Source organism: Acromyrmex echinatior, chromosome 12 (genome assembly GCF_024713525.1).
Source record: "Acromyrmex echinatior isolate Ae372 chromosome 12, ASM2471352v2, whole genome shotgun sequence".
Classification (NCBI taxonomy): Eukaryota; Metazoa; Arthropoda; class Insecta; order Hymenoptera; family Formicidae; genus Acromyrmex; species Acromyrmex echinatior.
The window spans coordinates 776578-792773 of NC_141863.1; the positions used below are offsets into that span (position 1 = coordinate 776578).

The 16196-nt window shown below is 26.3% G+C and overlaps 1 protein-coding gene across 1 annotated transcript; it reads left to right on the forward strand.

Annotated features, from left to right (window-relative positions):
- Positions 1-458: 458 nt before the first annotated feature.
- On the forward strand, positions 459-16185 carry Jhbp16 (Juvenile hormone binding protein 16). The gene is made up of 4 exons (XM_087411777.1): positions 459-2217; positions 6182-6444; positions 11656-11767; positions 11927-16185. The coding sequence occupies exons 1-4, from the start codon at positions 2088-2090 to the stop codon at positions 12220-12222; spliced, it is 801 nt and encodes a 266-aa protein (XP_087267903.1). The 5' UTR covers positions 459-2087; the 3' UTR covers positions 12223-16185.
- Positions 16186-16196: the final 11 nt, after the last annotated feature.

Here is a 16196-nt window from a genome sequence, read left to right on the forward strand (position 1 = left end):
TATATATATATATATGTGTGTGTGTATTCTATATTGTAAATTTTATATATTCATAAGATTTAAAAAATCTACGTCCAAAATTACAATATTCGATTATATAGTTGTAAATATAGAAATAAAATTTTGTCATTTTCTACAGTTTGCAAAATCTTTCTTTCCTAAAAATTTTTTCTTTTTTTTTAAATAACATGACACATATACAGGGTCCGGCAAAATGATCTCCCACATTTTGCACCGCCACTGTCCCCGAACCACTGAAGAGAGGGGGAGCTTAGCGTAGTCGGTTGGTAGCTCGCGCCTTGCCATTTTAGTTGTCGTCATGAATGTATGTGAAAGATAAAGACTTAAGTAGTAAACTGTGCTAAGTCGAAAATAATAATTTTTGAAAAGCACAGCATTAGGAGAAGAAATAAAACCTGGAAAAAAAGCACAGAAATAATTGAGGAAATAAAAGAATTTTGCTTGAAAAGTTGAATTGTCTTGGTAGTCCAAATTTGTTTCGAATTTGAAATCTTCTAGGTATACCACAAATAATTCTGTCGGCACCCATGGATCCATCAAAACTAATATTGCTTTTCTTCTTTGTTTTTTTTCAAACTAAATTTTTTTTTGTGTTTTTGTATTTTGTCTCATTCCTTTTTATTATACAAAACTGAACAAATCATCTTAGAACGATAGTCAAGTTTTTTGCAGAGATGTTAATATCTTCAATATTTTTAGACTGATTCATATCAGAAGATTAAGCAAATAGCTGAAGTTATAAATATTCAAAGAATTTAAAATTTAAATTATTTGAAATCATTATGTATTTATACATGTAAAATATTTTAGCTTTTAGTTAGCTATCTGAATCTTAATAGTGAATTAAAAAGTTTAAATGTATAAATTAAATTAGATTTAAACACTCGCACATATAACGGAAAATTATCAACATATAAAATTCATTGCAAAACATAATGGAATTTATTAAAATTTCAATTGTTATATATATATATATATGTGTGTGTGTGTGTGTGTGTGTGTGTGGTTGTGTGTGTGTGTGTTGTGTGTGCGTGTGTGTGTGTGTGGTGTGTGTGTGTGTGTGTGTGTGTGTGTATATATAATATTAAATTGTACTCTTTATGTATATATAAATACAATTTATATAGAAAAATATATGTTATTTTTATGTGCTTTGCAATCACATATATTTAAAAAAATTAACGTATGTTCCAAAATTTTCAGTATAATAAGCATGTTCTTCACAGCAAAAAAATAATATTATATATTTACATTGAAAAAGATTGTTATTAGTCTTTCTTTATTAAAATCGATAAACTTTTCAATACTTATATCGTATTTTTTGTGTACTAAAGTTTTTAAATATGAAATTTAATTTATTTATGTAATTATACAAATAACGTAAAATTAATAAAGTATTAGGTGTAATGCTTTTGTAAAATGATTTTATTATAATATTTGTAAGATAATTGTATTTTGTATTTTAGTATTAATATCGAAAAATTGAAAGTATTTTGTATTTTGTATTTTAAATACCAAGATTGACAATCAATATTATTTTAATTACAAATTACAAAAAACTTTTAATTTTTCAATTTTAAATACAAAATAGATAATATTTTTATGTAATCCGCTGAAATACATAATACAAAATGCACTTATGTTCCAAATATTGCGTTTTAAATAAAAATATTTTAAATAAGTGCCCAGCCTTGCATGTATCGAAGTACTATACTGTAGTTTTATTCCATAAGCATCTGCGAATGATTTCGCCTTTAACTGCACGATGTAATGTTAGATAATTTACTGGACAACATGCGTTTTCTCTCTTATGTCGTTAAATGAAGAACTGATCCAAATGTAAAAGAAATAAAAAAGTTTTTAACACTCCTACTCGAATACACTCTTCTCTTCAAGTTTTCGCAATAAAATTACATAATCTGCACCAAATTTTCGTTGCTCGGAAACAGTTCGCTAACTTGAGTTCTCTCAGATACATCGTAAACAGTGAAAGTGTATGGTACGCACTTCTTGTTCGCGTAATACTGCAAGTAAATCTCTGTCCTTATCGTTCGATAAGTATAGAAATGTTCTTTTGCGTGCTTCAGATTTATCGAACAGAAAAAAAGAATAAGGGAGAAAGAAAGAACAAAGAGATGCAGTTAAAAGCTTTTTTGCTTGTACTACTATTGCGAGCTTCAGTTGCTTCAGATTTCGGTAAGTAGATTTCACACGTACTGCCAGTAGATTTCGATGACCGCACGTGTAATAAACTCCCAAGCCAGTAATTCTTGGTACATGAAAAGCATTGAATTTATACCAAAATTAACAGATTCATAACATAAGTTAAACAAATTTATTAAATATTTAATATGGTACTTCGAAAAAAATGATCAAATAAAATTTCTAATACTTCTTAATAAAGACGTACGTCACTATTTAAAATATATTCTCAGTAAACACCAATTAAAAGTAATATGATATCAATGTTATAATTTTACACTCAATATAACTGTTACGTAACACATGTGCTATATTACACTTACATAATTGAGCGTGAAATTATAATATTGATGTCATATTAATCTTAATTGGTGTTTACTGGGTTATAAAAAATATAAAAATGTTATAGATTATTTTATTATTTTTTAGTAATATTTGAATTTGGCAGCGCAATTTTCTTATTGGTATAAAAATTGTTTAATTTTTTTGTCTGCCTTGATTTTACATAAGAATAAAAGTTATGTAAAATCAAATAGTAATTATTTTATAATATTTATTTTCAAATTAAAAAATAGAGAAGGAACATTATAATTAAATGAAATTATATATATATATATATATATATAAAGAAATTGTTCCAAAATTCGGAGGTAATATTATTGCAGCGTGAAACTTCAAAAATTGAATAATAAAAGTGTAAGCTATTTTTTAAAAAGTAAAGCTTTTTAAATATAAACACGTTTAAAGTTTCCGTAAAGTTTTTTGGATAAACATTTAAAGTTTGATTAATCATAAGCGTTAGTTAAAAAGTCATCTATCCATGTGATGTGCAACACTATTAGATATTAACAATTGTCGCAGTTCGTACGCTATTATACGGAGACATAATTTTTCAATGTTTATGATTAATTAAACTTTAAACATTTACACTTGAAAAATTATATATATATATATATATATGTATATTATTAAAATTCTAATAAATATTTGCAAAAGTTCATTTTATTTAGATCTATTTATTCGTTTATAAGTTATTTACTTAATCTTTTTTATTTACTTAAAACTGCAAATATGATAACTGTGCTGTAGAAATCATTAAAAGCCAAATAATTTGTTGTCTTGTTTTTTACAATTGGTTTCAAGACGTACTTATCTACAATAAAATTTTTTAACAATATTGGCTTTTTGACTAATTCCTTGGCTAATTTTTTAACTCATACTTTTAGTTGATATTGTATAGCCAAACTAAACATCTTAAATTTCTTCTTAAATTTCTCTTAACTATCAAGTCTCTCATAATCACTTATACAGGCTGTCCCGAAATTTTTTTCTCAGTGCTCTTATATAGATAGAGCGGACTAAACTGAATCGAGAAAAGTCTTCTATCATTTTGCAATAATTAACAAAATATTAATTACTAAAAATCGCTGAATATTAGTTTTCAATAATTTTTTCTCAAATACTATCAACTTTACAAAAAAAAAATAACGAGACAAAAATGGTTTATTTTCTTCTCTCATCTCTAAAATTCTCAGAATTTTTTCAGAATTTTTTAATACTGTATTTTCTTATGCTGGTAAAAATAATTGTCTATAATAAGAAAAGCAGTACTAAAAAGTACTGCTTTTATAAAAAATTCTGAACAAATTCTTAGAGTTCTATAAGAAAAAAAAATCAATTTTTGTCTCTTGTAATTTTTCTGTAAAGTTAATAGTATTTAAGAACAAAATTATTAAAGACCATATTCGGCAATTTCTAGTAATTAATAACTATTGCAAAAATTGCAAAATGGTAGAGGACTTTTCGACTTAATTTAGTCCGTTCTATCTACATAAGAACGCTTGGCCAAAAATTTCGGAACATCCTATATATCACATATTAGATCATGGTTAAGTCGTTTCACGTTTCGGTAAATTTCAGCTCACCTCTTCTTACTCTCTTACTGTCTTATGTTCTTACTTTTTCACTTTTTTGATTATTCAATAAGTAAATTACCATATAGTTTATATGGTTAAAGATGAAATAACCGGTTTGAGAGTGCGTTTATTTTGGATTTTCACACGGTCCGAACTTCATTCTATCTTTCTTGTTCATTATATGGATGAAAGATAGAATAAAACTTACGTAAGCTCCTGAATATATTTTAAGAATTATATTATATAACTGAGCATTTTTGAAAGCAAAATCAGGGCAGGCGAAAGGATTGATATTAAATGTTATGTTTAATGAAGCAAGATTAATTACATTAGGATTATATAAATTAGCGTTTATTAAAAAATATATAAAGTTAAAATCAAAATCACTAAATTTTATCGCTGCTCTATTCTTATGATAAATTAATTTTTTAGTTATATGCTATGCTTATGTCATTACACATTTTAATTTCACATTTCAATCACACGAATTTTCAAGATATAATTATATAAATCATTTATTTGTTATAAAGAGCATCATAAAGAATTTTATGCTAATTTAAGCTTTAATTAAAGATTTAATTAAAAAGAACTCCTATCAGAGTTTTATATTACAGCAATATTATGCTAAAATATAATTTGCATATATGTAAATAAAATTCAAATTTTTTTTACGATGTAATATAAATCTTCAAAAAATGAATGTATATATGTATGTATATAAAAATAGCCAAGTTAAATTATAAGTTTTCCAATACTTTTAAGTTTGTGAAGAAGACGAGAAAGAAGATAAAATTTCTTCTTTCTCTTATAAATTAATATAAATCAGAAAAAAAATTATATTATTGTGCTCCGGTAATATTAAAGAAAGACAAAATATATAAAACAATATAACTTAATTAACATTTAAAATGACATGTAAAATATACAAACTTGTGGAATGCTAAATTGTGTATGCTAAATTGCGCCTTCCGGTTAAGAGATTGGTATGTTAATTAATTTATTACATAACGTAATATCCTATTTTGTAATAGAATGTGAAATATTCAAGTTTCAAGAGACGTTTTCAAGGAATGCATAGTGCTATCAAAATCGAAATACCTGAAAGTGAAAGTTATATTATGTACGATTATGTGTGTGCATACAATGTTAATACGAATATATTAACATTCAATGTTCAGACATATTCTTACAATAATGTGTAAGTATCACATATTCGCTAATTTAATTCAGCTCTTTGTAATATTACAAATTAATATTACAAGTAATTTGAATTATAATAATCAAATCGCATTATGTGAATAACACGAATAAGTAAAGATAATATTTAAATATCACATATCCGCTAATTTAATTCAATTTTTTGTAATATTACAAATAAATATTAATTTGAATTATAATAAGTTAAACCGCGTTATAAATAAATAACGCGAATAAGTTAAGAAGTGTCGAGACTAAGTTTAAATGCCTATTAGTATTTCCATCGTTAAATATAATAAATTTTAAATACATCTTTCAGTTACATAAACTGCGCGCTGATATATCGGACTTGAAATACAATTAAAATTAAAGATAAAAATTAAAGATAAATATTGTATTATATTATAAAATTAAATTAAATGATCGTCAATTTAATAATAATACTAACAATAATAACAATAATAAGCATCAATTTAAATTTTAAATTGTATGTGACATCCTACTTTATTTCATTTGTAGTAAAATATATTTAAAAAAGATTTTAGCTTTAATATATTGTATCAATCCAATGCAATAAAAATGTCTACATCGGAATCTCCGCGGTTGTTAGTGCGTAATTTATGTATTCATAAGACGATAAGATATAATTCACACATAAACAATTAAAATGTAGTTACCCAACAAAGTAAACTACAATAAAATTAATTGCAAATGTTTCAACTTGAGTTCTCATCAATGCGGACGTTTTCATTGCTGAAGTCACGTACAAACTGATATTATATCAATTCTTACAGAATTTCTTTTAAATGGGTATTTAAGGTAAATTGTCAATTATATGTTTTTAGAGGACAACTTTAAAAACTGTCATTCCAACGAATCGGGTTTTGACGTCTGCGTAAGAGAGGGATTGAATGCAATTCGACCTTATTTCAAAACTGGTTTACCGAAATACAATGTCCTCTCATTTGATCCCTTTTTTGCCAGAGAAATAACAGCTACAAGAGGAGTACCGAACTTTGGTTTTACTTTAACTCTTCGAAATGTCACCGAGACCGGGTGGTCCCTGAGTAAAGTGACAAAATTTGTTTCTGACTTAAATAATTACAAGGTACATACACTGTTCATCAATATAATTAAAAATTAGGTCTTCAATTGGAATAGCATACAATTGTATGCCATCGGAGAATTTGTTGTTTATTTTATACATATAAGACGTTTCGCTATGGCAAAATTATGAAAATACACTTTATTATGAATGGATTATAAATACTGTATGTTATACATTAATATTTGTCGTAGAAATTTCTGTTACAAGCAGAGGAAAGTTGATAGTACAACTCAAAAGGAGTTCATTCATTTTAGGCGATTTGGCCAGCACGCAGGGATCGTTGGGTTTATCTTTTTTCTTATTCAATTTTACTTACTAAATTAAAAAATTATGATTAAAATTATCTTTGTATTCAGGAAATATTTTTTTCACGTCTTGAATAGAAGAAAGCAACGATTGATTTCATCATTTTGTTGAACCACATCTGAAAATTTCTCTTTATTTTTTTGTAAAAATCATTTTTCTTTATTGAAATACATTATTATTAAAGTCATGACTTTTATTTATACTGTACAGAATAGTCCATTTTTAACCAATATACAGTCAATTTTTTTCAAAATAATTAATGATACAAAAAAGTGTTTTAGATAAAAGTGAAATTGTTTCGAAGAAGACGTATTTTAATCATGTTGTTTTTTCTTCTAGGTGGAGGCAAAAAAAATATGAAGATAACCTCCACTTTTTTAAATAGAATTATATAAAAAATTCTACAAGATTACGAATCGCAAACCGGATGGTAGTTGTTAACAATTAAAATTCATCAAAATCTAATACATGTAATCTACAAACGTTTCGACCCTTATCAGGTCATTTTCAGTGTCGTACAATACAAATGCATAATTAACTATTTAACATCTTCAATCTTCACCGAATGCATGTTATATCAATCCTTCCAATAATTAAAACTAGTAAATCATGACAATTAAAAAGTGCTTCATTGCAACTGTACACATCATTAGGTTGTCGTTTTGACTTACAAGGATCGATAAACGTTAGTTATTCCAAGACTGAAATTATTATATAATTTAAAGAATTAGTCTAACAAATTAATTTACAGTCGTATCTTAAGTCATATCTGAAAACTCCAAGAAATCCAAAGTATCCCAAATTCACAATACATATCAAAAATTGGAAAAATTGTTCATCGCTACCAAAAAGAGATTGTTATGTTTAAAAATTCTTTTAATAATAATAAGATCACAAGACAAGTACAAGCAAATAAAAAAGAAGAAAGAACGTGAAGTGATGAAAAGGAAGGAAGAGGAAAGTGTTAGACGGTTACTATCTAAAATTTTAACATCGTCCCATTTAAAATTGACGTGGCTCAAATTCGAAATTACTGAGGGAGAGCCCGTTCTTTTGTTAATGTCGTTTGCATGTTCATTAATTCTAATCTTTAAATGTCGTTTAGTCTGTCCCAAGTACGTAGCGTCACAGTCATGGCAAGAAATCTTGTAAACAACTTCTAGTGAGACATGTAATTCAAAATATCTTTACATCGAGTGATATATTTCTGTAAAGTATTGGAAATCGTAAAAGCTATTTTTTTTATTAATATCAGCGATCGGGATGAAAGATTCAGAGATGGTCTTAACATATGGCACAATAAAATATCGATCATTAATTCTGCCTCGATTTACTTGTTTAGTAAGGTTGACATTATTATTGCAATAAAATTTAATTTTTGTCTGTATACTAGAAAAAATAAAATTAAGAAGATAACCATTATTTAGCAAAATCTGAATAATTTCTATAAAAGTTTTGTGAAAAGTAGCATAAGACAAAAACAAAATTCGGTCAAATATACCATAAATAACGGCACAATGGATGGTGAGAATTAAAATTAAGAAATCTATCTGAACAAGTTAATTTTTTGTATCGATTTTTTGTTACGATTATTATTAAAAACAATGCGATTGAATATAATCGCATTGTTTTTAATAATGATCGTAACATCCAGAAAATTTAATCTGTCTCCATCACCAACTTCAATTATGAATTGCAGCCGTTCATATAGTAAATTAAAAGTATTTAAGAGATAATTTCCAAACAATATTTTTCAGGTGCAGCTAGCAAAATATCATTAACATATCTGAAGAAGAATTTTAAATTACATGGTAACTTCTGAATTGCTATCTCTTCAAGATCTTCTAAGATCATATTCGCTAACACGGGAGATAATGGCGAGCCCATAGGTGTTCTAAAAATTTGTTTGTAATAGTTATTGTTAAATACAAAAAAATGTTGAGTTTAAAATTAAATTGATTCCTATCAAGAATTCTTCTTTAGATATATGGGTGTTTTCTGTATAGTGCCATTTTCTATTAATACTGTCTTTAGGCAATTCAGTTGGAACATTAGTGAATAACGATATAACATCCAAAGAAGCCAATTTTAAATTTGACTCAAAATAACTTCCATCAAGTTTTTTTACTAGATGAAACGCATTTTCAACGTGACTACGTGTTTTCGGTATGCTATTTTTGATAATGTGATGTAAATACACAGCTAATTTATAAAGCTATTGATAGACGACACAATTATTCTTAGAGGATAATCAATTTTATAAATCTTTGGAAGGTCATATGATCTCGCAATATTCCCATCCATAGTTAATAATCTTTTGTAGATTAACTCGTTTATAAATCCATGATTTTTCCATCTAACAAGAAGAGACCGCAATTCCCTAATAAGTTTTTTCGTAGAATCTTTGTCTACTAATACATAAGTGTTGTTATCTGACGATCGCTCCATTTTTTTTATGTAATCTTTCCGATCTAATACGCCAGTAACATTGCCCTTGTCGGCTTTAATTATTAGTATACCAGGATCATCCTTGATAAATTTATCAGTAGATTTAATACATTTAATTAAATATTTCTCATTAAAATTATAAGATGAAATATTATTCACAAATCTATTGATAATGAGAACAGACTGATTTCTAATCTTATTAGCAATTTGACTTCGATAACCATTAATATTATTTTCAATTTGCTTAATAAATTCAATAGACTTTCTTTGTTATACTCATTAGTCGGTAAATCAAATTTGTCTCCTAACTATAAAAATGATTGTTCGTTAGACATGTTCGTTAGAAATGAGTGTATTGCTAAGATTAACTAACCATTTATTCTGCAATTCATTTAATCTAAATTCATTTAATCAAATTCATCTGCCGCAACACCGACTATGTACATTGTTAGAAGAAGAAAAGGAATGATCCTCAGTAGAAACATTATTAATTTTTAATATTTTCATTTCAGTATTAGAATTCTCTCGTATTGAATAAGCAATCGATTTAATTTCACATTTTTATGCATTTAATTTTTTATTTAACAATCAATTAATCTTACTATCAATCCTTTTCTTCTCATTCAACCAATTATAATAATTATTTCTTTTTTGAACTACAAAAAATTTGTTCTGAATCGTGAAAGGTAATAAGTTGGTGATGACTTCTTGAAATCTTAAAAATTTGCATTCTATTATAATATAATTGGCTGTATGCATCTTTCAACTCCAATCTCAATCAATTTAATATGTCTTAAATATATGGATCTCAATTGTTTTTAGAGTTATAATAAATAAACATAAATTAATATCGTTGTATCTTGCAATGTTGTTCAGATGTGGCGGAATTATGTCCAAATTTACGCATGATTTTATGAAAAAAATTCTAATTATGATTGATACATTTCAGAATTATATAATTTTTTTTACATAGTGTGATTCCTCTAATTATTCTGCATATAACAGTATTATAGTAGAGATAAAAAACTATTAGTTTACGAGATATTTTTATTATAACATATGATATGGTATAAAGTATTAAATATCTCGTAAATTAATTTTTTTATATTTGTACCTTACTACTTTTATGAACAGAATAACAAGATTTGAGATCAATTAATATAAAAAAGATATATAGTTGCTTATTTTCAAAATTCATTTTGTCTATATATTTTTTTTAAGCAACTATGGTTTTTCTTTACACCAATTGATTTATTCCGCTAAAAGAGTATTGAGATACGATTATCAAAAAATTAATGATATTATTTAAATTTAATTTATGAGGTACACTTTATGCCAACATATGCCATAATAAAATAGATAAAATATCTCTCTTGTAAATAACTAAAGGTTCTTTTATATCTCTAACTTAATACTTTTATATACAAAATAATTAAAGAAGTCACATTATGTAAAATAATCATATAAAATCCTATTTTAAAAAGTAAAGGTGACCTTCATATTTTTATAGAAGAAAAATCAACATAGTTAAAATATATTCTTCTTGAAATGATTCCACTTTCATCTAAAACACTTTTTTTTTAATTTTAATTAATCATTTCGGAGAAAACTGTATTGATTAAAATAGAACTTGTACAGAACAAATAAAAATCATGACTTTAATAATAATTTATTTTGATAAATAAATGATTTTTATACAAAAATAAAGAGAAATTCACAGATATGGTTATCAACAAAATGATAAAATCAAATCAAAATAATATTATTGTTTTCTTCTGTTCAAAATGTGATAAAAAATATTTCCCGAATACTAAGACAATTTTAATCATGATTTTTTAATTTAATAAATAAAATTGAGTAAAAAAAATGAAACCAACGATCCTTGCGTACTGTCCAAATAGTTTAAAATGCATGAACTTCTTTGTAAGTCCGTGCAATTGGATTTACAACATTTTAACTTGTAATTTTAATTGAATTTACAACATTTTGACTTACATCTTCATTTTACTTTACACTGTTTTAACATGCATTTTATTTGGACTTACAACTTAAATGTTTTGAAATTTTAATAACTTTAACACGATTTTTTTAAGAATTATATTTAATTAAAATTTTTGCTGACTGATTTTGTTTATATCATTTCTCTAGTTATTACAATAATTTTTTTATAGACATTTTGAAATGATGGTTTTGAAAAAAATAAGTTTTTTTCTATCTCTGTAAAATTAAAAAAATAACACAACTTCTGCTTTGCTATATATTATTAGCAACTTCATATTTATCTTATAGTATTTCATATTTAAGATAAAAAGATATATTAAAAATTGATGGCATGATTATTTTCTGAGAGAATATATTGAATTTATGTTATTTAATCAACAAGTAGAATCGGAAAAATAGAATCAGCATAATGAGACAAAATATAATTATAACTAAACAAAGCATTTCGTCAATTAGATTGTATATACGCAAAGTTTCCCAGAGAAAAGGTTGATGGGTAATTATGAATTTAAAGGCGCATTCTTCAGCTCCACTATAAGTAATAGAGGAAAATTCTCACTCACTTTGTGTAAGTGCAAATTTGCATTTGATTATGAAATCTATTTCAATGATCACCAATATAAAGAAATACGATTTTTTTATTATTAATATTATGGTAAAATATGACTGAAAAAAAACAGAAATATTTAAATCGTTTATTTATAATTTTATAATTTCTCCGTTGCAGATGATCTAATACAAATGACTACCGTGACCAAATTGCCGGGACAAAAATTGAAGGCTCAAATAGACGTCCAATCTATCAAAGATTTGAAGCTTCACGTTTCAAATCTTCTATTTGGCAAACGATTCCTTGAAAGTATCCTCGATAAAATAATTAATCATACGTGGCAGCCGGGTTTCGTCCTAACGAGAGGCCTAATCAACGAACTCGTTTCGACTGCTTTCACAGAAATTTTTGATAATTCCTTCCGTGATTTTCCCTTTGAGAAAATTTTCAAATCAAAGCCGTTTATAAATTAAATTGATTGTAACTTTGAGATATATTAAGCTTGAATTGTATTAAAGTAAATCTGTCAATTAAAAAATAAATGAATATAAGAAGTGTATCTCTCAGTTTGTAAGCAATCTATCCGTTACACTATTACAAGAGAAAACAAAATTTATAGAGTAAATTTTGCTTTACGTTACGTTATATGTTACTCTTAATGTTACATAATAAGTTGTGTATATAAACTGTGTACATTAACATATAAAATATATGTGTGGCATATTATGTGAAGTAAATATATTCTCTTTTTTTACGATAGGTACATCTTTGTATTATTATATGTCGCATTAACATCGAGTATAATTTATGCCATTTAATCTGAATTAATATACAGCCTTAGCCTCATAGTCACAATACAAAGCACCTTTACAAATAAACATTCTATGTCTAACAAAAAATAAATTAAAAAATAAATTAAAAATGTAGTTTTAAAAATAACTAATATTTATTCCTATAACTATTTTTATAATTTTATAAATATTTTATTAGTCCTCCTTTACTTTTTATTACTGCCTTTTCTAAGAAAATGTAACAAATTCAAGATGTTTTATACTTTTGTGCGTTGGCCAAGACTGTATATCTTATTAATTTAATATATTATCTCTTGCATGCTGTCATGTATGATTACTAGCCGTTTTCATCAATGTAAATTAACTTTAATCTTAGTTCAACTTATTTTTTATCCTTTTCTAATTCTTGAAACTAGAAAAAGATGAAAAGTAAAAAAAAGGTTAAAGATCAAAATTAATTTATGAATATTGATAGAAATAGGCACACATTCTTCTGTCGATTGTTATGAAAAATGCCAAACATTTTGATAGCAGAACAGGGCACTTATTATGGAACAAATCGGAATGGATTCCGATCAAAATTTTCAATCATTCCCTAGATTTCTACTGTGTTTTCTAGGAAAAATGTAATAATTCCAATCGAATATATATATCAAATATATGTATGTATAAATTATTTCTTGGCGAAGATCGTCTTATATATTATATATACATGTCAAATAAGATATCTTATAATGACTATGAATTCGTAACTAGAAGGTAGTCTTAAGGTATGCTTATTTTGAACAAGATGTGTTTATGAATCATGTCAAAATTGTTCAAGAAGTTTTGAAGTAAGATCGTCTTCGATAAATTTTAACTTAAGATTTTACTCAAGTATCGTCTTATTTTTTGACTATGAATCTAGAAGACATCTTAAGACCGTACTTAAGACAGTCTTGAATATAAGAACGGGTTATGAATACCGGCCATAGAATTTACCCTGAAAATATATAGTCATGGGACAACATTGTATTTCGAAGAATTTTAATGTAAAATCTCTCTCTTAATGTTAAATCTCTTTCATTTATGAATAAAATTACAATAAGATATAAAATAAATTTGATTAATTTTATTGAAGTGCATGGTAAAAATCTTTAAAATATTTTTTATATTGTACAACAACTACTATATTTTCAGAATAAATTTTAGAAAAAAATTCCGTGTACTCCCAGAATGATTTTTTATGTCTCAATTGCTCACCTTGAGGATATTGCGATCTTTAAACTTATTTTTACAGTACACATGGAAACGTCAGAAAGCATTGAATAAAAAAAAATCGTTGGATCATTGTCAGATAATATTAATTTCGATCAGCGGGTCAAATTTGTGTATCACATATTTTTCGATTCATTCAATTTTGATCATTTTAATATTTTTAATAAATATTTTTTAAAAATCTTTTAAATTTTTTTTAAAAATCTTTCAAATTTTCGATATTTATAAAAGAAAAATGCAGAATGCACGTGTATGAATTATGCATGAATAAATAAACGGACTGACTGCAGCAGTGTGGAATTTTAACTCAAGTATACATGACTTTTCTACCTATTTATCATATGCAATAGAGAAATTTGAAAATAAATCTGAAAGAGAGATTTCTGAAAGAAACCTTGAAATAATTTTAATTTATGCTATAATTAGAAAGTATAATGATCTGAAGAATAAAAAGGAATTGTGTGAATTAAAACATATTTTCAGAAATATATTTTTAGAAATCATATTGTGCATAATTTATAAGAATGTAACAACAATGGCGTGCAACAAATAATCTTTACTTAAAAATGACATTAACTAATAAAAACTAATAAAATAAAAAGAAGTGTAAGTTAAAATATGTCAGATTTTAGAAATCATATCATAATAGACTGCAAATTTTTAGATGCTTGTGTTATTAAAATCAGTTTGTTACATCATTTTTATATTGTTATTTACACCGAGGATATACAAAATCTCGAAAAAATGTTCTCAAAATTGAAAACTACAGCAAATCTCGAAAAATCATAATCCCAAAATTTAAGAAGCGTGACAATGTTCTGAAAAAAAAAAATTCATAATTCTGAAATCTTAGAAATGGAAACACATATGTCCCGAGCCGTAATAATATGACTTTTCGGAACATTTCTAAGATTTCCGGATTATAATTTTTTGGGGCATTGTCACATTTCTTAAATTTCGGGATTATGACTTTCCGAGATATTATTACAATTCTTAATTTTCGAAATCGTGACTTTCCGAGACTTGCATGTCTATCATTTAAATAAATTAGTAGGATTCCGGATAAATCGAATTCTAAGAAGCTTTATAAAACTTCATAAAAATAAAAGCATGAAATTTGTAAGTTGTCACTCATTGTAAGAGTCGCTCTCCTGAGGTTAATCTACATCTTCAATTTCATTTTTTCCTCACGTTTAAAGGCAGGAAGTGCGATCGACGACCGGCGACGATCTTCCGCGAACATTTGCGTGAGCAAATCAGAGACGTGACTTAAAACGAACGTGACTAAGGTGATTAACGGGGCTTAACATTCTCCTACTCTCTTTTTGACTGTTCCATGACGTCCATTCTGACGTCTATCAAATGTTTTCTTTTTCTCGTACTCATCATCTATTTTTATCGACGATGTCATATCTCACGTTCAATTATTACCATTTAACCATATTTCCAAATTTGCAATGTGTTTACATATTTAAATTACGCAATTTAACAGTCTAATCAGTTGCGTCAATAGATCGTATTAAATATATTATGAATATTTATAATGCGTAATATTTTGTACTTTGTTTCTCTCTAACTAACCGATTTGCTAATTATTAGAAACGGAGAAAATCGTTTTTCTATGCTCTTTCCAATCATTAAGCTTGTACCACTTTAAAATTACCAGATAAAAGAAGAAAATTATAAACAAACGTCGGCAATTATTGGGAAAGTAAGCGCATAAATTAATCAATGGTTTCTTGGTCTCCTTCATCGGCTTCAGGACCACTTATTAGAGGATTCTTACAGTGCATAGTTTATTGCGCGATTAATTTAAAATTAACATTGATAAAAGTTATAAGAACCTTCCATTAAATTTACGCTACTTCTATCGCTCTTTTGCTTCTTTCACCTAGGAAAGTTGATCGGCAAAATCTATAATGGTTTGACCTACACTATTAAAAATCGATTTAATTAAAATTTATTTGAATAAAAATATACATCGTGATTTAATCAAAAATCCAGATGTAGTTAATAAAATAATAAAAAATTATAGAAAGATATTTTATTTCTTTTTCTGTTAATTTTAAAGATTTAAAAACTGTGGCCTATGCCATCCCATATCATATACCCGCATTCTTATTATTATGCCATTTGTTTTACACCTGTACATTGTACAAGTTAAAAAAACATTAAAGAGTACACTGACTTGATATCCCGCTTAAGGTCCGATCCTCTTCTTCTTCTTCTTCTTCTTCTTCTTCGTCTTCGAGCGGGGGCAATGTCAAGGTCTATAAGACTTAACGCATTCCTGCCAGTCGATCATTTCTCGTCGAGAACTTGATCGTTCCATAGAGTGTCTCGGTAGGTATCAGTTGATCACAACGAAGAAAGAAAAGAAAAAATAAAGCCACTTGCTA